Here is a 24,135-nt window from a genome sequence, read left to right on the forward strand (position 1 = left end):
TCCTTGTCAAACGCTGCAAGTCGGCTTGACAGACCCAAATAGAGGTTGCAGTTTTGCATAAAGTCGAAGACATTATTATTATTATTATTCAGATGCGGTGGCGTCTCGCACATAGCAACTGTCTGCATAGCTGTCAATGGCAGGTTTGCGACAACCTCATTTACTGGTAGCTTTACACAACGCTAATCCAATTTGGGCACTGTTAGTGTCACGTCAACGTGTTAGTTTTGCACTAACCTGGGAAAGACGTTGTAGTCTCTCTCTGTAGATATGCTTTATGTCTACTGATTACGTCCGAGTACGAAAACTGTTGTAAGACATGCAGTACTTGCCTTTTCGACAGACCCGCGCAGAGGTGTAAAAATTCTCCTGTTTGAGTTGACCAATCGCGTCCACTGAAAAGTGGAGGCGGAACCATCAGGGTACTAACTCCTCCTTTTTTCAGTTGAACGTGCAATTGTTTGGTTATCACTGCTGCCAATCAACTAACTTAATTTCAAAAGCCTGGTTTTTTGGGTTTTTTTTTCCTGGGTAGACATTTTTCCATCCATCCATTATCCGAACATTTATTAGCAGAAATTGAATTGTTTAGTAATTTCTTTGACAGTGCGTCTCCTTGCCCGTTTTACATGTGCATGTATTGCCATCTAGTGGATAAGATGATTCTGGACAAGCACAACTGACAGTGTTACACTAGTGTAACAGCTGTTACATTATTTTTAACAGAGAAACACTCTGTCGAAAGTGTTTTCTGTTTTCTTCACAAAGTGGTGCACCTTATGCAAGATCCTGATTTTTGTGGGCGATCGAGCCATATCAATCACCAAATCCTTTAATAGGTATTTTTGTGACATTAACGATCGAAGTGAGTAGAGAAAAAAGTACTTCACTTTGATAAATGTCTTTCAGCATGTCACATTCAATCAAATTAGGGTTTATTAATTGCATTATGTTTAAATTCATAGAGAAATATTCAAAAATTAAAAATAAAGGCAGCCCTGTACTCCACTCCTTTGAAAGACAACGCAAAACTGGGAACTGTTTTGAACTCTTTGGCACGCCGTCCTGTCTCATAATAGTGACGTAGATGACGTTTAAGCTATTCGACGTAGCGGGTATTATTATTAACCTACGGATAGATGTAGTAGAGTATCGCGCAATTTGATTTCTTTTGCATGTCTTTGACTATATTACCGCGTCATCATATTACCGTCTACTTGGGCGACAATGTCCACTTTGGTAGAGTCCCTGGCCGACGAGGGCTGGTAAGTCGCATGGTAGCTAATATTGCTTCACAAATTGATAACTAAAACGTGTTCGATTGTTTTGAACTTCGTGCTGGAGGAGAACCACAAAGGTCCCCACATCCACAAAAACACAATGTTAAGTATGTGTTAATATTGGGGTTTTGGCTTCAAAGCCAAAGCAGGATCACAACGTTTTAGCCAGCCATAACTATGTAGCACGTAATTACAAGTAGGCTAACCACTTGAAGTGTGTGTTGGCGGGGTTTCGTCCTTACGACAAGTCCTACAATGATAATAACAATGCTACGACTGCTGCTGCTGCAACGTTTATTAACAATAACAATAATAGTAACAATAATAATAACATCAACACTGATAATAACAGTAGTAACGACCTGTTTACAGTGTATACAGTTTCAGTTTCGTTCAAATTCCCCTTTATTGTACAATTGATTATTTTAAGTACAGATCAGTTAAACTGTCTAGCATGTTGCATTTTATTATTTAAGTTTTATGTTAAATGCTTTGTTACAGCTGCAGCGGTTGTGAAATGTGCAATGTAAATAAAGTCGTGTTGTATTGCATTAGGAAAAGCAGTTCAGGGTGTCACACACAGGCAATTTACAAACTATCTTCCATGCATGTTTGTGAAATGTAGGAGGAGACCGGAGTACCCACAAGGGCAATTTTCAAGGCTACAATTTCACTTTCCTCAATGTATGTCATTTTACTACACGGTGCATGTTATATCAATTGATGAACTTATTATTTTCACAGGTACCTCAGTGATGAAGGCATTGCTGAACTGGAAGGCTCTGCTGAACTGAAAGGCTCTGCTGAGAACATTACACTTAAAGATGTCATTAGCATTGCACTTGATGTGAGTTTAGAAATATTTCCTTCTACAAACTACAGAGGTCCTGCACGTGTGTCTTTGCACGTGACTTCAAGCCAAGTTACATGTTGTTAAATTGAATTTTGAACCTCTTTCTTACAACGGTGGTCATCTCAACATATCGAAGCTATGGAACAAATGCACTGGTTGTCATGGTAACAACAAATATGCTGAATTAGCCTTAATGATGTCTGCAGCAAGCAGTTATTATCCTTGTAGTACGTATTCTAGTAGAAGTAAATCATTTGTTGATGGTGTCTCTCAGTTAAGCAATATTCCTTTTGCAGACTGATCTCAGATTGATTGGAAGGAAATTTTTGCCACCAGACATCAATAGTGGAAGGGTTGAAAAGGTGAGTTGAACATTTGAGCTGGCTTGCATTTCTTCTAGATGTCACTAGATGGCTCTAACGTACTTTCAAACATGAGAGATGGGTCCACGTTTGTTCATACTCGGGCTGTCAAGCAAGTGGAAATGTCAAAATTGCTCTTGTGGATCCACACATAATTTTATGTGTAACGTACACCACCCACGCAAAAACGTCATGCAGCTCATGCAATTTGTATGAATGACTCTGCATAATGCAGGTTACGGTTTTTTTTCCTCCCACCTTTCTTTCCTCACCCAATTCGCTATGCATGGATTGCTTGTTTTCCATTCAACAAAGAAATAGAAATGAAAAATGGACTCAGTTGTGATTATATTCCAAAGCTCTCCAAATGCAGCATGATAAAAGAAGTCAAGAGTGACATGTATTTACAGAAGAAAAAAAAAAAATCTTTCTTTGCTGCTGCTGTTAATTTTCTGCACTTCTTTTTGCCAATGTCTATCTTTATATATGGCCAGCTGGAGGGTCCGTGCGTTCTCCAGCTGCAGAAGTCGAGAAATATCTCCGCACCAAAAGACATCGAGTCCCAAGGAGGGCTACGAATGCTGCGCCTGCAAATGACAGATGGCCATACCACCTGTGCTGGAGTGGAGTTTAAACAACTTAGCAAAATCAGGTGCTTGAGTCACCCCTTCTCACATTTTTAAAAATAATTTCAACTCTGCTCTATTAACTATATATTGTCGTTTGAGTGACATTGCTATTTTTCCATCTGCGCTCTACATATCAATTTGCTACCTTGTACTGCAGTATATGCATGTGCAAATGTGAAATTCTGTCCACAGTTCACCACCTTGTCAACACTTGTCACTTGCCAGACACACGATTCAGTTTTCCCTTTATCTGCAATTTCCATGCGGCAGCTGCTGATGTAACATTTCCCAGCCTGAATTATTTCTCTAGCCAAGCAATGGTGTCCTTGGTGACTGCTACCATGGTGACCAGACAGCCTGCACAGGTGGAGGGGCTTGAGTGGAGGCCTTGACTTCCTTATGGGTAGCGAGACCACAGAAGAACGAATCCCCTTTTTACATACATGGACGACATTGCTGGGACCCCTCTGTCGATAAATAAAAATGACACAGTGGTCACATGAATAAGTTGAACTTGACAAAAGTAATTTATGGGGAAAAAAATGAACAATGAACCGTGTTTTCTGTCTGTTTCCCAAATGAATGAGGCTGATGCATTCTCAGGTCTAATGAGAACAGGGGCTTGTCATTTACCACAAAGAAGAGTAAGCATCTGGATCTTATTTTATAGTCGTCCTACCCGAGCCTGCATATCTAATCCATTGGCAGTGCCCCATGGCACGGAGAAATACATAAGGGAAAGGCAAAAGTAGCTGGTAAATCTACAGGAAACGAATTGTTTGGCAGAAAAATAAATGTGTTATTCCAGGCCATGTTTTATGAAACGGAGAAGATCTCAGAGCATCCTGGAAACTTTTCCAACTGTCGAGTGCTTTCCCACAAATTTATATTATCGTCTGGATAACAAAAAAAGAAAACGTCTTTTTTTGTGCGTGTCAAGTCAAACTTTTCAGAAACATGACAACACCCTCCAGTGCCTTTGATTTCAAATACTGATCATGGATTTTGTAATAACTGGGTCGTCAGTGACAGGCACAGATCACTTTGTTCGTTGCCATAGTTGACAGTGTTCATCATAAATCCTGCCTCTTTTTGCTAAGATTGGCATCTGGTGAAAAAATAGCTGATAGCTGATGTTTAGTGTGAACGACTTGCGCTAGATCTGGAATTATCTGGATTTGTATACAAATAAATTCAGTTATTGCTAAGAAAAACAAAAAAACGCTAGGATCAGTCATGATTAAACTGAAGTGTTTCTTGAGCTTCTCAGCAAACTGCTTTTGTGCACTAATGTCTGATTTTGTTTTCTTTTCAGCCTTAATACTCCCCCTGGAACAAAATTTAAGCTCCTGGGTACAGTCCTGATTAGAAATGGGTTTTTGCTCCTTGATGACTCGAACATTTCTATTCTTGGTGGAGAGGTTGAACACATGGTGGAGAAATGGGAACTGCAACGTGTAAGGGTTGCTTTTTTTTTTTTTGCCTGTTTGGTGAAATAAGGGATAGTTTTGAAACGCATTTTAATATTTTTATTACTTCACGTGTAGAGTCTGGCCAAACACAGCAGAAACAACATCGGAGCAGAAGGTGGGCCGCCTCCTTTTTTGGCATTTGGCCAGGTAAGGTCAACCCTTAAGATAATTATGATGTAAAAAAAAAAAATCCAAACTAACAAAAATTATTGCTTTCTGCAGAAGAATGCAAAGAAGGATGAAATGGACATTGAAGAGCTTGACAAGAGAAAAACCCTTCAGAGTGTAGTCAAGACTGCTGAGGAGAATGACGAGTTTGCAAAGCAGCGTACGGCAGCTATTGCCGAGGTGGCCAAAGGCAAAGAGGTAGCTCAAACCCGACTCGCACGCTGACTTGCATTTCTTGGCTTGTTGTAGACCTAAGCTTGAATTTCATCTTAGCATAATTGCTTTTTCTTTATTTGCTTCACACAAGCTTGGTTCCACATGTCCTTTTATGTTTCCTTGTTAGGGTCCCCGTGTGTTTGGCGGAGGAGGAAACGCAGGAAGCAATTTATCCACCACGACTTCACGGAGTCGTGACAAGTATAGGCGGGAAGACAGGGTTGAGCGACATGAAAACAGACAAGATGGAAACTATCGGGAGCTGGTGAGAAGACCTGATTTTAGTCAGATGTTTAGGCCTCTTTAAAGAAGGAAATAAATAACTGCAGTACTGAGACAGCCTGATATCTACGGATTCTCTGTTCAGGCAGCTTTACATTCTTTAGTAAAAACATTGAGTGTTTTAAATGTTGATTGTTTGAGACATGTTAACCCGTTTGTAACCTTATACTGAGGAAAATATTTACTCGTTTTGGACGACTACGCGAATGAACATCCCGCAGCTCCTTCCAACCAGATTGCGTTTCTTTCCGTGTGCACAGGTGGACGAGCGTGCACTAAGAGACATCATCGATATGGGCTTTAACAAGGAGGCAGCCAGACAGGCCTTAATGGATAACAACAACAATCTTGAGGTGGCTCTCAACAGTCTTCTCACCGGATCCTCCAGTAGCAGGCCTAACTCTGCGGGCGCAGACAAGTCTCAGCCTCGAGGTTTGTAATTGACAGATGTGGGATTTCATTTGTTTGTCAGTGGGAGCAAAGGTAAACAATATCTACCTAAATGGACGTATATACTGTAGTTAGCTAGAAAAAGTCCTTAAAATCCGAGATTATGATGAAAGTTGTCACACTGTGTATTACTTTGAATTGCTCACTTGTCCGTAACGAATTGTTATTTGGGGGTGGGGCTTATTCAGGCAGAGGTAGGGGGAGAGGCCGGTTCAGAAATGGTGAGGAGGAGGAGGCTGGAGGAAGGCCCTCTGGACCGAGTACGCTATTTGACTTCCTAGAATCCAAGATGGGCGTTTTCTCCATTGATGGTGGGTAAAGCCGAGTGATTTACCGCCTGGTCTCGAATTCCTGCATAGCACATCGATTGGCGTCTTTTTGTGTGTTTCAGAGTCAAAGAGCCAGCCCCCCCAGAGACTTGAGAACAACAATTGGCACGGCTCAGACTTTAACTCCAAAGAAGCCCCTCACACCAAGTTCTCCTCACATAACGACTATCGGCAAAAAAAGAACGACAGACCGCCCCGCTTTCACAGGGACGCAGACTTTCCCAAACCAGGCCAGGAGCCCGTCTCGAACTGTATATCCTTGCAAACTTCATCGGCCCAGCAGCAGTGGAAAGGTCACGATAGGTCGTCACGGGGAACACCAGACAGACAACCGAATGACAGGAAAGAGATAGAAAACGAGCATATTGCCTCGACGCCGTCTTTGAGGAAGGAAACTCAACATCAGATGGAATCAGTCGGATTGTTTCCGCAGCAGTCAAGAAATGATGACGTCGGGCTCCCGGTTGGCCCATTTCCCCGGAGAGGGCCAAAGGACTACGCGCCCTTATCGAAACTGTCAAATCCTTCAGCAAATGATGCAATCCCTCACCCCATCCCAAACCACTTGAGGAAGAAGGGGAAAGCTGACCGAGCTGACTCTGGCGCACGTCAAAAGGATAGCGCGCCACCAAAGGGAGGAAGCTTGCAGGATTCACAATTGCTGACAGGAGCTCCATCGAATTACCAAAATGGAGACGCGCTACCTATAAGGACTGGGCCAATCAAGCCAACCAATACACCCGGTCCTACTTACAGGGATCAGCCTCCGAGGCGGAACCCTCATAATAACCCCGGGCCTAGAAGAAAGTCTGGGCCCGGTAAAGGTCAAGGTCCTCGAGGAGGGATGAAAAGTTGGAATGTCGATCGGACGTGGAAACCCGGAGATCAATGCCTTGCCCTGTACTGGGAAGACAGTAAGGTATGAATTTGCTCCATTCAGTTGAAGCTCACAAATTGCCGCAGACTTTAATTGACACTTTTCTTTGTCTTGACACATGGGGAAAAAAAGTTCTACCACGCCAGAATCGATGCTGTGCATCCGTCAGGCTCGACAGCTGTGGTGGTGTTTAGTGATTATGGAAACTGCGAAGAGGTCCTCCTCCATAACCTCAAGCCTGTCAGCGCCGACATCTTGGTAAGGTGAAAAATGACACATTCACAAAAACATTTCAAATAGTCTCCCAATATCGTATTGCTCGGCAAAAAAAGCCCATGATGCCGAAGCTACTACGCATTGTCATGAAAAATCAATGAAATCACATTTCAGCTAACAACTCTCAACTGTTAACTGCCCAACGTCAGGAGGAAGATGACGGCTACTACGACAGTTCCCTAGAATTTCGCCGCGGCGGAGACGGACAACCGAGGCGCACGAGACCAACACAACAGTATTACCAACCACCCCGGGCGCGGGATTGATGGCAACATTTTTGCCTGGCAGGTGAATTTACATGCAATTGCAGGGTCTTCCCCTCAGTGGTATTATTTTTTTCTCTTCTGTAAATGTCACTGTTTAGAAAATGGGTCAACTATGAACTGAATTAAGGAATTAATTTTCAACATCTCATTTATCCACTCGGATATTTTTCTAACCTTGTATTATTATTTCTAATATACGTTAAACAGCCCATCTGACAGGCTGTTAAATAAAAATAAAAAAATATTGCTGGAATGATGTAACGACTGTAACAGATGGATGTCTTCCTCTGAACTCTCTCCTTATTCGATGCGATTGGAATGTAGAAATTGCCTTCGTCAAGTGATTCCCTCCTCAACCAAGTGTGTTTCTCAATCAAATTTGGGCTCTCTTGGTGAATCCCGAGTGACTCCTAAACTGACCGTTCACAGACACGGCGGGCTTTTCAAAGGGCTTACAATGCAAAAACACCGAGCACTCGATTTTGTTAAGCGCATGGATGTCTTGAAATAAAACCTAATCTACCGAGCACATGTGTTGCATTCTGGATTTGAACAAATGAAAATGACGTAAAAGAAAGCGCAAAGGGCTGTTTGGTCCCCAGCGCTCATCTGGAGCGACTTTAGCAAGCAGCGCCGCGCTTATTGGTTTTGTTCTTTGAAGCAAATCCCACCCGTGTAAAACAATCGCTTCCCCTGTAATTGAGCCGCTTGCACTGCACAGATATCATTTTGCACATGACAAAAGGTTTCCTTCTTCAAGCGTCACACAAATGCCGCTTACACTGCGTGAGGGACAAGTTGTACACATCAGGAAATATTCTGCGCCCGGCTTCCAATTACAGCCGCACCTGCAGCAGGAGACCCGTGCACAATGCGCAAAGGGTTCAATCGAGGTTACGGCGCTATACTGTGTCACCGGTCCAATAGATTTGCTTTATTTTCCTACTGAGGCGCCAAATAGACGTAGATGAATAATGAATGTGTGGTGATATGGAAAGTTATCCAAGAGGAACTGAAATTGAAGCTCTTCACTGCATTGTGACTGATAATGTCGCACTGTCCAGATATTCATCAAGTACAGATTTTCAATCAGACCAATCTTTTTTTAAATGCAGTTAATTTGGAATGATTCAGTACCGTTTGTGCATTTGAATCCTCACCAGTTCTGCAACTTGATAAGCTTCACAGCTAGAGGAATGCTTTGCGCCCCACGAGAGGAGACCACAAAAACATCTTTTTTCTCTGCCGGCTTCTCATGTCACTTTTCATCGTCAATGACCATTATCTTTGGTTTTACCTGACCCCACCACGGTCCCTTTTGTGGCCGTGATATCTGAACCATGTGATCTCCGTAAATGTGTCCTTTCTTGTAACATTTCTACATCAAACCCAAACATTCGAGAGAATTGACACATTTTCTTGACTTTAGATTCAAAAGTTTACATTGGTTACATTTCAGGATTAGAGGAAGTCAACCCTAAAATTTTCTTTCTAATAATGAACTGACACTTGTCCAAACACAGCATTCTGATTAATTTAGAATTTATCACATTGTCTAATGTTCATCCATGAGTGTGAAATAAATTCATGCAAACTTTTCACTCCCCAACTATATAGCCCAGCCACTTTTTTGGCTACTATCAGCGTGGCATTACATGTAATCTGAATGCTCGGTTGGTACCTCTTGGCAAATGCAATTTGAATTGCAAAACGTCTCTCGCACAGTGCAAGTTGTAACAAAAGCAACGTTGGCCAAAACCAACCTGGGACACGGTCGCTTACCTTGTTTGAATTTGCTTGTTTGAATTTGCTTCGAGACACACGGCCTGCAAGTTCAAATGAATGGAATCATTTCTACCCATTTTGGGACCCCTGTGTCAGCAGTTCCACCTGCTGCAATGAGTCCATCTTTGGTCAACTCAAACATCAACGTTTTTACTGGACTTATTTGGAATTATGAAAAAGTAGTTCTCATAAACAGAAGCCTATTAAAAATACATGTAATTCCTGCAGAGCACATATTGAGATTTGATTTATTTGATCCCTTTGGTGCACAATCATTTTTGATGGCAATGTTTTTGTTTAAACTTCATTTATTCACGTTGTTGAGGAGCAGCGGTCTAACAGCCCAAACGAGAGCTAAAAACATTACCTTTTAATGACCCCATAATGGCCGTTAAACCGACTGATGCAACAATAACATATACGGACAAAGTTTGGCAGGGTTTAAAGCATCCGTGTTTCCACAACAGCGAGGTTCAACACATAATGAATATGGTACTGGCTGCCTGTCAAGTGCTAATGGGTGTTCTCGGTGCGCATCCGACCGTAGCCTGCACGGGTCAGTCCGCCAACATTTGTTGCCGTGTATCACTAATGCTCAAACAGTGCCTTCGTTTGGAAAGGTGAGTTGATGAATCAGCAGCTGGATATTGATGTCACGTTCATGAGTGTTTTAAAAAAAAAAAAAAATCTGTTGAGGCCATCTGTAATGAATATAGTGTTTCCTGTCATGTTTTTGAAGTGGCAAACTAAATGAAACCAGATATTCTGTGTCTTTAGAAGTGTTACTTCCTACAAGATTTTCTTTTTTTCAGTATTCAGTTTTATTGTCAGATTATCCTGTTGGAGTTTTGGATTGGTGTTATCGATTTACTTTCTCCTGCCACATATTGGTAATCCACCATTGATCTTTTCTGACTCTCAGTATCAACTCATATCTCCTTCAAAGGCCTCTTGGATATTCACAGCCCTGAAATGGTTCTGTTTATTTCACAGTGACTGGTCACATTTTTATTCTCCTTTGAGGTCGGAAAGTCTTCAAACATTGTAAATAATTTAAAACATACATTCTCGTGTGGATCTCAAATGAGCACCAGAGGTTGTTTGGTGCTCTCTTTTCCCCCGACCCACTGACCTCATGGATGAACTTAAAAACATACAGCGGGGATCCAAATCGTCTGTGCTTCTTTGATGTTGATGAGCTTCTGCAATACCAAAAACTGATTTTAAACAAAATGAATATCAGTTCTTAGAGAAAAGCAAAGATAGCCCCTGCACACCAAATTAGGGTTCACTGTGTCACTTATAATCGCCTTTGTCTGATGAAGCACAGAAGGATTAACCTTTGAACAGTAGAGAGTGTCTTTCAGCAAGCAGGGGAAAAAAATAAATCCACCATAAACAGAGAGGATGGGTGTCATGGCAATTCTCTACTACTAAGTGATTTTTATAACGAGGTAGCATATGGTGAAGAGTAAAAGGTTCTCTGAAAGCTCAGACAACAGAAAATGAAAGGAAATTTGTATTTGTGTGGCTGTAAATAAACACACAGTCTACACGCCGTAACCTAATTAATTTTGGTTTTGTGGTAACGCTGCGGTTGACGAGACAACCTTTTACACTAGTGATTGGAAAATGAAGCTTAAAATTTGCTTCATGACTCAGTTGATAAATTTTATTTTCAAATATCGTAAAACATTTGTGTTTTATTGCATATGTTTTAGAAGTGACGTGTTTGAACACAATAGACACAATAGATGTCTCTCTGATGAGATGTGTACGTACTGTACGATGCTCAAACAATAGCAGCCAGACGTCATGACTAGTAAACAAATCCTTTTGTATGACATTTTTAATTAAGGGAGTGATTCAATGAACTTGCCTACTGCCATGTGGCAGATTGAGCAATGTCCATCAGCAGAACCTGACACCAACCAAGTCACATTTCAATCTGCGATTGAGGTGTGTCTGAGGCCGATCGAGTTGGACGTGTCAAACATGTTCTTAACTTGGATTTAAAATGACTTTTGAGGTTGAGTGAGCTGAGATTCGAATGTATTTGTTCCAGAACCGCTTGCCTCTACACCATAGGTGTTAAACTCAAGGCCCGGGGGCCTGATACGGCCCGACACATAATTTTATATGACCCGCAAAGACATATTTTGCATTGACTTTGTGTCATTACTAAAATTATAAATTGTCTTCACTTTTTAAAAAGAGAGATATTGATAGCAAATTTTATTACCATTCACCCTTTTAAATTATTTGAACAGTATTTACTAATCCCTGATTTCAAAACTACCGTATTTTCCGCCCTAAAAGGCGCACCTAAAAACCTAAAATTTTCCCAAAAGCCGACAGTGCGCCTTATAGTCCAGTGCGCCTTATATATGGATCAATTGATGAATTTGTTGATCCATATTGGTTGTCCACAGTGCTCTGCCAAAATGTTTCAGTACGTTTTAGTACGACTAGTAAATTACAAGGTCGCATCGCTTCCCAACATTACGGTAACTGTAGTCAGGGGGCGTCACCGAATAGTTGTTGTACCCGCGAGGCTATTTCATTTCAAAATAGGCTGCTCCGTTAATGTTTCGAGTAAATTTACGGATCGATATGGAAGGGAAACATAGGTAAGCAGTACCAATGTGTTAGATCGAACTTTAGTCAGTTCCGATCATTTTATAGGAGATCGTTTGAGAAACGCGATTGTTTACACTTTGCTGAGGCTCATGGGAGATTGCGAGCTGAGGCTCGTGGGACTTTGCGGATGGCTAATGCTATAACGATAGCTGCTATACGTACCAGGCTATTTCATGTCAAAATAGGCTGCTCTGTTAATGTTTCGAGTAAATCTACGGATCGATATGGAAGGGAAACATAGGTAAGTAGTACCAATGCGTTAGATCGAACTTTAGTCAGTTCCGATCATTTTATAGGAGATCGTTTGAGAAACGCGATTGTTTACAGAGGGCTCGTTGGTTATTGGCTAGTGGATGCATACCGCAACCCTAGTCAACCTCAGTTTGTTGCACTATAGCTTCTATTTTATGCGCCTTATAATCCGGTGCGCCTTATATATGGACAAAGTTTTAAAATGGGCCGTTCATTGAAGGTGCGCCTTATAATCCGGTGCGCCTTTTTGGGCGGAAAATACGGTAGTTATTCATCCAAGACCAACTTTTCTTTTTTTTTTTAGGGTATCATTCTCTATTTTTCTCAGATTCAGACCCAAACATGGCTCAACACAATTTTAAAACATTTTATTAAATTAAACATTGGCTAGTTGCCAATCAGGATGTGTTGGGCTTGTTTGACAAAAATGTTTCCAAATTATTCCTGAAAAAGTTTTCCTTGCCAAATGTGGTGTGTGGACTTAGTTCCTCTTGGCAGAGAGAAAAGATTCCTGAAATGCATGAGTGACTCATACTAACAAGAAGTGTTCATCTCACGTATTAAAGTTGGCATGATTCAACAATTGAGCTACACTGTCAGCCCTAAAACGGCATCTTCTTTATGATCCCCCCTCAGATCAGTCATATGGAAAAGGGCATTAATGGCTTATTTGCCCCAATGCCTCCTTCCTAAACTTCCTTGTCAGTTTGGCTCTTGCTAACATTTTTTGAAGCATGTAGCCAATACATTTTTGGAATTCAAATCCTCATACAAAACAAAAGCAAAAAACTATTAAAATATAAAGGGGCAGTTTTCTAATTGGGCATTGTTAGGTGTGTGAATGAAGCAGCAAAAGATCTTTGAGTGTCTTTCAGGTAGAAACGAGTTGCAAAAACTTTTCATCCACAGTAAATTGCAGGATAATTGAAAGCCTTTTGTTTGCATTGTGCAAGAACCACTTTGACTTGTGTTGTCCAAACCTGCACTTTAATAAGAGTTTGGAGTGCTCTTTTGCTGTTTTGACTATAAATAAATTGAAATAAATAAATCGAAATACATTTAAATACATAAATAAACATTTACAAAACAAAAAAACAATATCACCATATATGAAGAACTCTCGTGATTCATTGGAACTGGAGAAAATGAGAGAATGAATTCCCCTACATACAAATGTGGGGGTGGGGAATCCCAAATCAAAGCCAAAATAAATCTGTTATGCATCTGTGTGTGTTGCTGGGATGCAAAACTCGTTAAACTTCAAATATAAAGATGGGAAGTTCGGGAAATGATTATCCATTGTGGGATCTTGTGAGCTGTTTTGAATATTGTGTGCCACCATAACAATGTTTATCATTTTCTCATAAAACCTTTTCACGCGCTTGTGTTTTTTGCATGTTTAAGATCAAAACTTTGCTGGAGCAGGTGTAACCAAACCTGGGCCGTTTTCATTTATTTGTTGGATTTCAGGGCAGCCAAATTACAATCAAGCCAATCTCAAAATGGGCTCACGCTTGGCGAGATTATACAGTCCGATAATTACTGTCTGTCCGCACCATTAAGAATTTAATGTAATTTCAGATGGGCAGATGGACAGATAGATGGGACAGGCGGAGGGAGGGGAGGGGGTGTCGTAGGGATATTTATTTAACTGTTTGTATAATGAATGAACTGGAAACCTTTAACAGGAACTAGCTGTACAAGTTGTATGTGCTTGCAAATTGTGTTTTTTTCCAGACTAGAAATACTAAGGACATGAACGGGAGAGAAAGGTCACAAAGAACTTTTTATTCTGACCGTGGAACATATTCGGCCTGTTCTGAAGAGGCATACTCGTTTTTCTTTTTCTATTCTTCTCTTTTCTTTGTTTGAATTCAATGTGTTTGTGGGTGGCGAAAAAACAAAAACTAAATAATACTCGCACGATAACTCCTTATCTGTGATGAAACTTATCACTGGACATTATTCTTTATTTCTGGGGAAAAAAAAAAGTCATAAATTGTATTTGTTGTTGTCTATTTTTTGGAATTTCTATGTCAAATGAATATCATAGCTCAGCCTATTTTGGAAGCGTACAGGGTGGCCAGAGGTGATTACGACGGATTACACTGAGCTGTTCCCGATGTGCTCCGTGCCGACATGACATGTGTCGGTGCTGCTGCAATGCTGTTTCCAACTCGTACTGGTTTGTTTGCATTTTTTTCAGTTGTTGTTCCAGCCAAACCCAAGCGAGATTAAAAAAGACGGGTAGTACCGAGGAGTTCCTCACTTGGGAGGGTGCGAATCCCCGATGAGTTTCTTTTACCCACTTTGCATTCATGTTGTAAAAACAGAGATAAACAGTCAAAGCAAAAAAAACCATACATGTTTGTTTTCCTTCTTTGCATGACTGCAATACCCAAGTTGTCACCTTTGCAGGTGATGACAGCAGAACTGGATTTTTCATCCTGCGTTTCACAAATATGAGTCCAAACACTAATGTATACTAAAATATAAGTACTTTAATATTTACTCTTCTACATTTCACAGACACATTGAGAATTGCACATTTGAAGAGGGTAATTTGTATGATCTAACAACACAGACAAACTTAATGCATTGGATGCAACATATGGCGCCATATGACAACTTGTGTTTCATTACAAAAAAACATCTTGCCAATCGTGGCACCTGACCAAAACTGCCAAAAAACAGGTTGAACTGTCAAGTTAAACATAACCTTAAGAGAGAGGCGGAAACGTTTACAAACAAACTTTTAGGTCAGTCCTCACTATGAAATGGATGGATCAAATTCCTCATACATTTTGATATTGGGCAGAATCTTCCTCAGTCTTATATTTGAATGCAGGAATACAAGAGGTCCACGTGGTCTGTCCAAAAAACATCCCAAAAAAGGACATTTAAAAATATTTGTTACGTTCATACAAAACAATTGTGTGATAGCTATGACAATAATGTGGATGGTCTCCAAGAATGTGCCTTATAAAGATAAAATATGTTCCTTCAAAGTTGAAAACAAGAGTGCAATATGTACATCATTTTCTTTTTCCACTCCTTCATTTGATAGAAAATTCAGAATTTAAAATCATATTGCAAGCAATCACTGTGCACAATCTAAAAGATTGAGAAACTGCACCGTCATCATACTCAGATGGCTCAAATATTACAAACATGATGTAGTGCAACTGTACACACCTGAAAACTCTACGACTATAAATATAGAATACATTAAATTCAAACCCCAGAAAAATAAGATCTTTGTATCATTTTTGTGGCTATATGTTGGGTCACATTGTGTTAAAGTGGCCTGAGAGGGTCTGTAAAGAACGCTTTGCCAGAACTGACCAAAGTTAAACTCATTCACTGCCAGCTGAGTAAAAATGGAAAATGCTCACACGTACAGATTAATAAGAGCTTCTCACAGTGCGTCTTGTAAACATTGGTGTAAACACGTGTGTCATCAAATGTTCGAGACATGCCTCAACTTCCCATTCTTGACCTGCATCGAGTCCGTCTTCATTTTAAGAGGCAACTCAACTTCCGATTTTGTCTTTTGCTTCTGGAATCTTTTACAGCATATGCAAGCCGTCATTGTAACGAGGGAGAAGAACAGCCCGGCGCATGTCACCGAAAGGGCAACAAGGACGGCTTTACACGGAAATGTGTCCTTCCTCTCAGGCACCTCCTGGAATTGACCGATCTGCCAAGGTTTGTCCTCTATTTCGATCTCATTTTCTCTGCTCAGCAAACTCTGGATGTAGCTTTCGTTGCTGACGGTTTCATTCACAAATAAGTTAACCATGACGGTGGAGTAAAGTGGCTCGGGCTGACCGTGATCGCTGACTTTTACCAGGAGGCTATAGAGGCCCCGATTGCTGAGTTCCCTCTCTAAAGTGATATTTCCCGTTTCCGGGTCGATGGAAAACGAGCCGGGCTCAGCTCCCTTTCTTTTAATGATACTATACGCGATCACAGCATTCATTCCCGTATCGTTATCCACGGCGTACACCTCCGTGATGGACGTTCCTGGCAGAGTGTTGGGCAGAACCAACATGTAGGATTGATTGGATTGAGGGAAGAGGACAATGGGTGGGTTGTCATTGACGTCCAACAGCAGTACGGTCACCATGGTTACGGAGGAGAGCGCTGGCTGCCCGCCGTCGACGGCTTCGATCCACAGCTGGTATGTACCTTGTTGCTCGCGGTCAAGCGAGACCTTGGCCCTTAGCGTGCCTCGGCCGGTGTCTATCAAAAAGATGTCACTCCCGTTGAGGATGGAAAGGGCTACCCAGCCGTTTTCCCCGATGTCGGAATCCGTCACCGACAGCACCCCGATCTCACCGTAACCGGGGAAGTTCTCAGGCACGAAAAAAGTGAAATCCTTATTGATGAAACGCGGACTGTTGTCATTGCGGTCTTGCACGGTCACCACCACGGTGGCGATGGACTCCCTCCTCGGGATTCCCCGGTCCACCGCTCTCACGATAAAGCGGTATGTTTCCTTCTCTTCGCGGTCCAGTGATGTGGTCACGCTCAGGATACCCGTCACCTGATCTAAAACAAAGATGCCAGGGGCGTCACCTCCCAGGAGAAAGGTGACCTCCCCACGGGCTTCGCTGTCCTGGTCTGTGGCATGGAGTTGCGTGAGATAAGTGTTGGGTGCATTGTTCTCATCGACCGATATTTCCACAAAAGACTGCTGAAAGACCGGCGCGTTGTCATTCTCGTCCAAAATCTCGACCTTGAGGAAAGTCTTGATGACCAGCCCTTGACTATTTTCAGCAACTACCATGAGCTCATACCCCCGCGTCGTCTCATAGTCCAGCGGCTCCGTGGTTTCGAGCAGGTATTCGTCTTTGGCCAGCTGATACGGTCCGATCCTAAAAGGACCCGAACCCTCCAAATAGCAGTCCACACTTTGACCGACTTGTAGATTTTTGACGGTAAAAAAAGCAATCGGAGAATAAACCGGCTCCGATTCCTTAATCGTCAGCACTCCGTCTTTTTCCTGTGCGATGTATCTTGGTATGACTTCAGGTGGTCCCGTTTGAACTTTGACCAAACGAACGGCAACAGTGGCAACGGCAGGAATGCAACCAGGTCCGTTGGCCAGAACCGTGAGTTTGTAAAACGTGGCTGTAGCCGTGTCTATTTTTCCCGCAAGTTTGATCAGCCCTGTAGTTCTGTCCAAGTGGAACAAGCTTCTGGTCTCTCTTGGCACACGCTCGCTATAAGCATAGCTGATCTGAGCATTTGCACCGAGGTCGGGGTCAAAAGCATGCGGACGAGCCAAATGCGTTCCTTTGGTGGAATTGCCGTGCAGGGTCACATTGAGGTGCGATTGGATAAATTGGGGACAGTTATCATTCACGTCTAAGACGAGGATTTTTAAAGTGGCCGCACCAAGTAGAGGAGGGGTCCCACCATCTTCCGCGATGATATCCGTGACGTATTCGGCTCGCGTCTCACGGTCCAGCGAATCGGTCACGATGACAAAGGGTGTCAGCTCCCCTCCTTCGTTTTCTTCCACATCCAACGTGAAGACACCAAAGTCATTCACGAGCCAGTAGGTCTGCACTCCGTGAAGACCCAAGTCGGGGTCAACCGCGGACTGCTCCACTGCGTAGCGAGCGTTAACCGCCGTGTTTTCCGGGATGGATATAACGATCTCGTCCACGGGGAACTTTGGTCTGTTGTCGTTGATGTCCTCAATGATGACTTTCACTTTGATGAGCTGAAAATATTGCTGAGGAAGCACAAACACATCCAGGGAGAAGAAACATCCATGTTTGTTTGGGTTATGAGGGCAAAGTGCCTCCCTATCAATCTCTGTCGCTGATGTAAAAAACTCTCCGGTCAGATTATTAAGTGTCACATACTGTTCACTGAGCCTCCTTTGAGCCACGCTGAATAAATAGGGGGGGTCAACTGTAAAATCCAAATGTAAGTCCACACCGATGGCTCCAACAAAGGTCCCCTTGGGTAAACCCTCCTTTATTCTATAGATGAGTTCTTTTGCTTGACTGAACGTTGCAAAGCAAGAAGGAGGGCCGGTGTAAAGCAAAAGGATGAAAAATCCCTGCAACACAAGACGAGCATTTGAAAATATAGAACACGTTTTGAAGCTAAACACAACTATATAATTTAGTTCTGTATATTCATCAATTTCTACTCTGAAGTTAACACTTACCCATATTCCCCCTCTTTTGCCAAGTCCAGGGAGCTTTCTGTTGACCATATTTAAGGTATGTCCTATTCCAGCTGTTTGCACTTATAGCAGGAGGCGTAGCCTTTGAAACAAGCAAGGCATTTTGAGCCATGCAGGTCTCTGCTTTGTCCAAAGCCGACTTGCTGTCTGACTTGAAGCACCCGTTCATCCCAGCGCAGGCTCGGGACACTCCCACTGTATGCAAATCAGTCCCATATGCCATCCAATGAGCCCTTACGGCCACTGAGACATCTGTACTTTGCGGGTTACCTTTTTCTCATGGTTTTAACACAAATCATCACACGCCTGGCTTTCCTGTACTCATATATCAGTACAAACCATGGCATCTGCAATTACCATATGAATCGTAACAGGTAAATCCTAATCAGCAAAAAAAATAAAAATTTTGGGGGGATTATATGACAATCAAAAAACAAAGGTAAGGCAAAATAAATGATGAGGAAGAATTGACAGCCAGCTTTCACACAAGCATTTTGTTCATGAAATGAACGGCAAACAAATGATCAGAAGGCAGATCTTGGCATCATAAGTAGTGATATGGTCTGATTCTGGATTGAGCCTTTAAATAATTCAACCCCTTAATCCCCATGTGTTCTAAATGCCAGGCCAGCTGTTTGCTGGGATTGGAAACATACTGCTCAGAGAAAATAATGATTGAAGTCCATTGGAAATACACACACGCCCGAACGAGCACGCTATCGTGATGTAGATAATCAATAAATCCCCTTTCCTTCCAACATTTTAATCAAAGCGCTAAAGCCCAAAACATTCTCGCAAACAGTGGCTGTGATTTTACAGTGTGGTAATGTGACTGCAGAGTTAGTCTGAGATGCAAATGGCTTGTAAATGTTGGACTTTAGCAGGTTCCACCCAAAAATCTAATATTTTATTAATTCTAGCATCTGTATTCTGATACTTATCTTTTTAAAGTAATGATAAAATAAACAGCATTTAATGGCCATAATAGAATGATAAAACATCTTTGCTCGGTTGCTGCAATGTGTTCGAGTTAAAAAGTTGCCCGTCATAAAAGTAGCCACACAAATTCATGCGTAGAGTAAAAACAGACAATTCAAACAATCGTCACTCCATATGTGTACAGCAGATGCAAAAATGTCCCTGCTCAGCAAAACAACACAGAAACTTTACATTTATTTATGGGATTAAATTCATATGCATTTATACTCGCACAGAATTAGACAGTACTAAGTGGAAAAACTTGGTGACTTCTGGGTTACAAAAGGAAGTTTCAATCCGGCCAAGGGTTTTATGACTTATTTACGTCATTCGATTCTGTGTGAGATGAGGCTGAGTAATCTCTTCCCAGATTTCCGAACAGATGTCTTATCAACGATGGTCTCCTCTTTTAATCAAAGTGCAGCTAAGCAAGCTTGATAGCTGTGACACAACTTGGTGGCTGGTCAGATGGATATGAGCACTCACACATTAGCTCCACTTGTAGCAGTAACAAAACATTTGGGCAAACGTTCTTGAAAATAATAATAATTAGGGGAATCCAGTTATTTAGGGTAATTATGTACATGGGTCATTTTTTTGCACCTTGGCTTTTTTTTAGTGTTTTTGGGAATGAGTATTTAATTTTTCTTCCACATTAGATCAAATGACAGGTTGAATTTTCTGGGCTTGGCTGTTGCTCACCCAAGAGTATCACGAGGGCTGCAGAATGGATGGCCCGATTGATGTCTTTGCATTTATGCTGCCATCTGCTGGTTGGAATTATAAACTACACATTGATCATGCTGCAGGACAACCTTACAATGAAATAAAACCGATTGCTTTTCTGGCGCACTGTCAGCTTAGTGTGATGGATTTTTAAATAGATGGAATCCTGGAAAAAAAACCTGCTTATTTTCATAAATCTACTAACAAATGCATCTCATATGTCGGTCTGTCTTCTAAATCATCCAGTGTGCTTTTCTTCTCTTGGCTCTTTTCAAATGCTGAACATGTTTTGGTAATAGTGCCAAGCTCATCTTTAAAGAAGAACACAACAGAAAGCGAGACGCAATCAATTGAGGTGATGTCGCGTTTGATTGACAGACAGAATAGCGAGGCGGGTTGAGACTAAAATATCCGAGTGGTTAGAGTGTGAGTGACTTTATATGTGACTGAAGGCGCACGCTGGGTCTGTCTGTCCCTGCTTGCCGAAAGTTGCCTCAGTGCAATGCATCGCTCACACAGCAGTCGCCAAGAAGATTACCTGCCAGGTCGACCAGTAATGAAGTTTCTATTGACTGAGCCCACCACAGGTACTACTTATTTCCGTCTGCTGACTGTTTCAAAGGTTTAATTTAAAGTTTTTGAGTGCATTAGTTTGGGTTTTTTAAAGAGTGCTTCCTGCAGGGTGTCAATTAAGGATAGAAAACAAATGTAAGCAACTTAAGAAAGTCCAATTTAGCTTCACATCTGGGTCAATAGAAAATTGGATTGGATTTTTTTTTTTTGCTTTCTCTGTTTTTCACGTTTTTATGGTCATTGGAGAGGTTATAATGTTAAGAGAATCTATTCTTATGGTTAAACAAATCTTAGCAGGAGAGCGCAAAGCTCATTTGGCTCATTAAATTTGGCAGATGGGAGAAAATGGCAAAGTAGCTCAGAATTGAGAGGTTTAATTATATTCCAGAACATTTTCCTTAAATCACTTCACGCCATATTGAAAGAAGATAATTTCACTGTTGGTCTTGCATTTATTATTCAATTTAATATGTCAGAGCCCTACTAGATTTCAAAGACTTAACTCAATGTGTTGAAATACTTATCATTGCCGTTTTGTGCATTCTTATTTTTTTTAATTTTAAGATCTTATTAGTGTTTCTTATCCATCTGTTTGTCGATTTGAAAAAAAAGCCATGACAATAGTGAACTTTGCAAACACAGTTAGTGGCACAAACCAGAGCAAAGGGCAACCTAGTTAGCAAGCAGTGTTCTGGTTCATGGTGCGTTATGTGTCACAAACAAAAGATTTGATTGACTCGCTGCTCGGACGGGCAAGATATCAAAAACATATCTCAGTGTGCCGCATTCCTTTCTACACCGCTTCCAACTACACCCAGCAAAATATTCAGTTGAGGTGTCAATCTGTAATTATAAAAATATGTATTATGTATTTCTAACCAGCAACAGTTGTAATGCCAATTGCGAGGAGTAACCTGTGCCAAGTATTTAGCAGGGAAGGAAGCACCTCTGCAGCTTTAATTGGATATGACAAACCTTTCCTTCACTGTTTGCGACTGCAACTGCTGTTCGGTGCCACATCATTAGGATGCTGTTGTTGTGTTTTTATTCAGATTGGCGCAGTGCTCGGATTTGACAGCACGGCGTCCGTGTCATGATACGACGGACTGGCTCAAGGTCACATCTGACATAACAACATGCCAGATGGTGGGGAGGGGAAGCGCGGATGCAACAAATGATGTCCGTATATGTCCTCCTTTGTATCTCCACGCTCCTTCCCTGGAACATACATTTATCGTGTTGTTTTGATTAGGATGAGATAAATCCTTGAATAATCCCCCCCTGAGACGGAACGTACAGCAATCTGCAACCTTGTTTGTTGCTCTTTGCGTATGCTTGAGGTTGTTGTGCATGAGGACAAGCAGCACAAAAGCAATATAAGTCTACGTCACCCGAGTCTCCCGGTGATGTATGTCCTCGTGCCCTCTGGAGAGTTACGAGCGGAGTGGAACAAAAGGAAGAATATGGATTTCTGGCCGTCTTTTCCTGAACATTTTTATTACTTCGTTTTGACATTCCAGTCCAACGGAGGAATTTGTATCTGGGTCTGCAGGTTTACACTCATACACTCACTCGCCGCAGACACAGTTACTCTGATAATCCAGTTTTTTTTAATATATCCAGCATCAGAGAGGCATTAATTAAACATTATTTATTCTTTGAATCTGAAAATGACGTACGACACGTACGTCCCCATGCAGACGCAATTAAAATAGTTTGACTGCATACACCGTTGGGTGTATCTAATTTTGTGACCGGTGAGGATATTAATCTTCCACCACAATTGCCGATTCTGCACATGAGAAAAGAGAAAAGGTTAAAGATGAATTACACATGATGAGAAGAAAATAGATCCAATGGAAGAGGAGAGGAGTTTGGAGAAAGTATAGGGCATGGGGAGGCGGAGCATCAGATAGACAGGCTACTTTCTCTTTCAAGGGTCAAGCTGTCAGAGTGGCTCAGTGTCTTTGTTGCACCACCTTTTTTCACTGTGACCTTACATGAAGCCAAGGGGAAAGGAAAGAGAAGCGGATTGGCTTTTCTTCCACATCACATTTGACATCTCTCTCTCTTTGTGACACGTGCTAACTCTTCAACGTGTGGACTAGCATAAAACTGGTGCATCTGTCAAGATGACTTTTCAGCACAGGCTCAAGTCTGAAAAAGCAAAGCTTTGGGGACTGCTTTACCCCGTTTGCTGCCTCTAAACCAATGCTTTAAAGTTTTTACGGCCACATCAAATTTGAGGGATGTAAAATGAATAGTGACCCTTAACCTCTGCAAATGTAAACAGAACTTTGGAAGAATAAAAAAAAAAACATATCAAGGTTTTGTGGGAGGGGGAAAGTAATAGTTACCAAGGATTGATAGCCATGTTATATTTATATTTATTTATTTTATTATTATTATATATTATTATATGTATTTATATTTTAATTATTTACATTTATATAAAACAGACATTTTGCTATGTTAAGTCATATTATGCTTTGTTTGACCTTTTCCATCTAGCTTATTGTAGAACAACATAAAATATACTGTCTGAGTGAGAATATCTTGAAGTTAAATCCAAATAAACTACTTCTTCCTCTTGCGTTTGCCCTGATTGGCACTACAAGGCGAGCGGAAAGGAAAGCAAAACGATGGTAAATAAGGTAGCACTGATTAGCTTATTCAACGAATCGAATCAAAACAAGCTGGGAGAAGGAGTCTGGACCAAAGCAATTTAAGAGGGGCAGCGACTGACAAAACATTCAGATTACCACTACTTTGTGAAGAGCAAACTAAAAGAAAAAAATGGAATTGTGAAGATTTAAGGCAGGTTTGTGTCATTGCTTGATTGCAGCATGCCAAATGGTGTCAGGGTCGATCACTCTGATTGGCTGATAGCTTGCATATTTGTGCGTGAGATAGAAATCAAATAGTACACACGGTAAATAAAATGGTGTGTGCATTTTATGACTTTTATAACTTTATGACAAAACGTTGACTTCTTAATTACAGAAGAGGTTTCAGTAATTAGCCACCCAGCAGATTTTTTTTTTTTTACTTGATTGCCATGATGAACAGGAGGATGCTCCAGATTCCGCCTCCTCCAAACATCTGTATGAACACACAACTCCCACACTGGCCCTTATTTATCAGCCATTGTTTGTGGGAGAGCAAAAGAAAAAGACCTCCAAATGACGAATGCCCCTGCAGCCTGTCGCAACGATCCTCCCTCTGTTGGATTGTCACCATCGTTTACCCCCGCCATATTTCCTCACTTTGCTAATTTAGTCGCAAGGTGAGAGGATGCTGGGAGCTCCTAAAAGTCCCCTGGCTCCAGATGTCTCCACCAGATGTCCCATGATTTCTGCAGTGGTCCTATGATCGTCATTTGTGTCCCTTTCAAACCAACTTTATTAACATGCGCAAGCACTAAATAAACACAATGGGCAAAAATTAAACAACAGACATAAATAATCCAAAGACATTTTCACAAAGATTTAACACACATCCTAAATGTATTTT

General features: G+C 41.5%; 3 protein-coding genes and 1 long non-coding RNA gene across 10 annotated transcripts in view; 2 read left to right on the forward strand and 2 right to left on the reverse strand.

Moving 5' to 3' along the window:
• The window catches only part of LOC119120378 (protein diaphanous homolog 3-like), a 45,553-nt gene extending 45,184 nt beyond the window's left edge, over window positions 1-369 (reverse strand). For all 3 annotated transcript variants that reach the window (XM_037247210.1, XM_037247211.1, XM_037247208.1), the window contains exon 1: window positions 238-369. The gene's annotated coding sequence lies outside the window, so the exon portion shown is untranslated. The remainder of the gene's footprint in view (window positions 1-237) is intronic.
• Window positions 130-15,600, forward strand: LOC119120381. Its single transcript, XR_005097502.1, has 3 exons — window positions 130-143; window positions 867-869; window positions 15,508-15,600. It is a non-coding gene; the product is annotated as an uncharacterized LOC119120381 (long non-coding RNA).
• tdrd3 (tudor domain containing 3) lies at window positions 1,068-7,987 on the forward strand. Of its 5 annotated transcripts, none has more exons than XM_037247213.1 (13): window positions 1,068-1,265; window positions 2,025-2,127; window positions 2,430-2,495; window positions 2,990-3,147; window positions 4,440-4,581; window positions 4,672-4,743; window positions 4,819-4,962; window positions 5,108-5,245; window positions 5,523-5,694; window positions 5,901-6,023; window positions 6,104-6,960; window positions 7,051-7,176; window positions 7,344-7,987. In XM_037247213.1, the coding sequence occupies exons 1-13, from the start codon at window positions 1,228-1,230 to the stop codon at window positions 7,458-7,460; spliced, it is 2,256 nt and encodes a 751-aa protein (XP_037103108.1). In that variant the 5' UTR covers window positions 1,068-1,227; the 3' UTR covers window positions 7,461-7,987. The 5 variants fall into 5 exon arrangements, with proteins under 5 accessions (XP_037103108.1, XP_037103109.1, XP_037103112.1 ...); XM_037247214.1 differs by having other exon boundaries at window positions 4,819-4,944; XM_037247217.1 differs by having other exon boundaries at window positions 7,051-7,181; window positions 7,309-7,474.
• On the reverse strand, window positions 15,575-18,503 carry LOC119120379 (protocadherin-20). The gene is made up of 2 exons (XM_037247212.1): window positions 18,328-18,503; window positions 15,575-18,216 (listed from the first exon to the last, which is right to left on the reverse strand). Exons 1-2 carry the CDS (start codon window positions 18,373-18,375, stop codon window positions 15,598-15,600), a joined length of 2,667 nt encoding a protein of 888 aa, XP_037103107.1. The 5' UTR covers window positions 18,376-18,503; the 3' UTR covers window positions 15,575-15,597.
• Window positions 18,504-24,135: the final 5,632 nt, after the last annotated feature.

Source organism: Syngnathus acus, chromosome 3 (assembly GCF_901709675.1).
Source record: "Syngnathus acus chromosome 3, fSynAcu1.2, whole genome shotgun sequence".
Classification (NCBI taxonomy): Eukaryota; Metazoa; Chordata; class Actinopteri; order Syngnathiformes; family Syngnathidae; genus Syngnathus; species Syngnathus acus.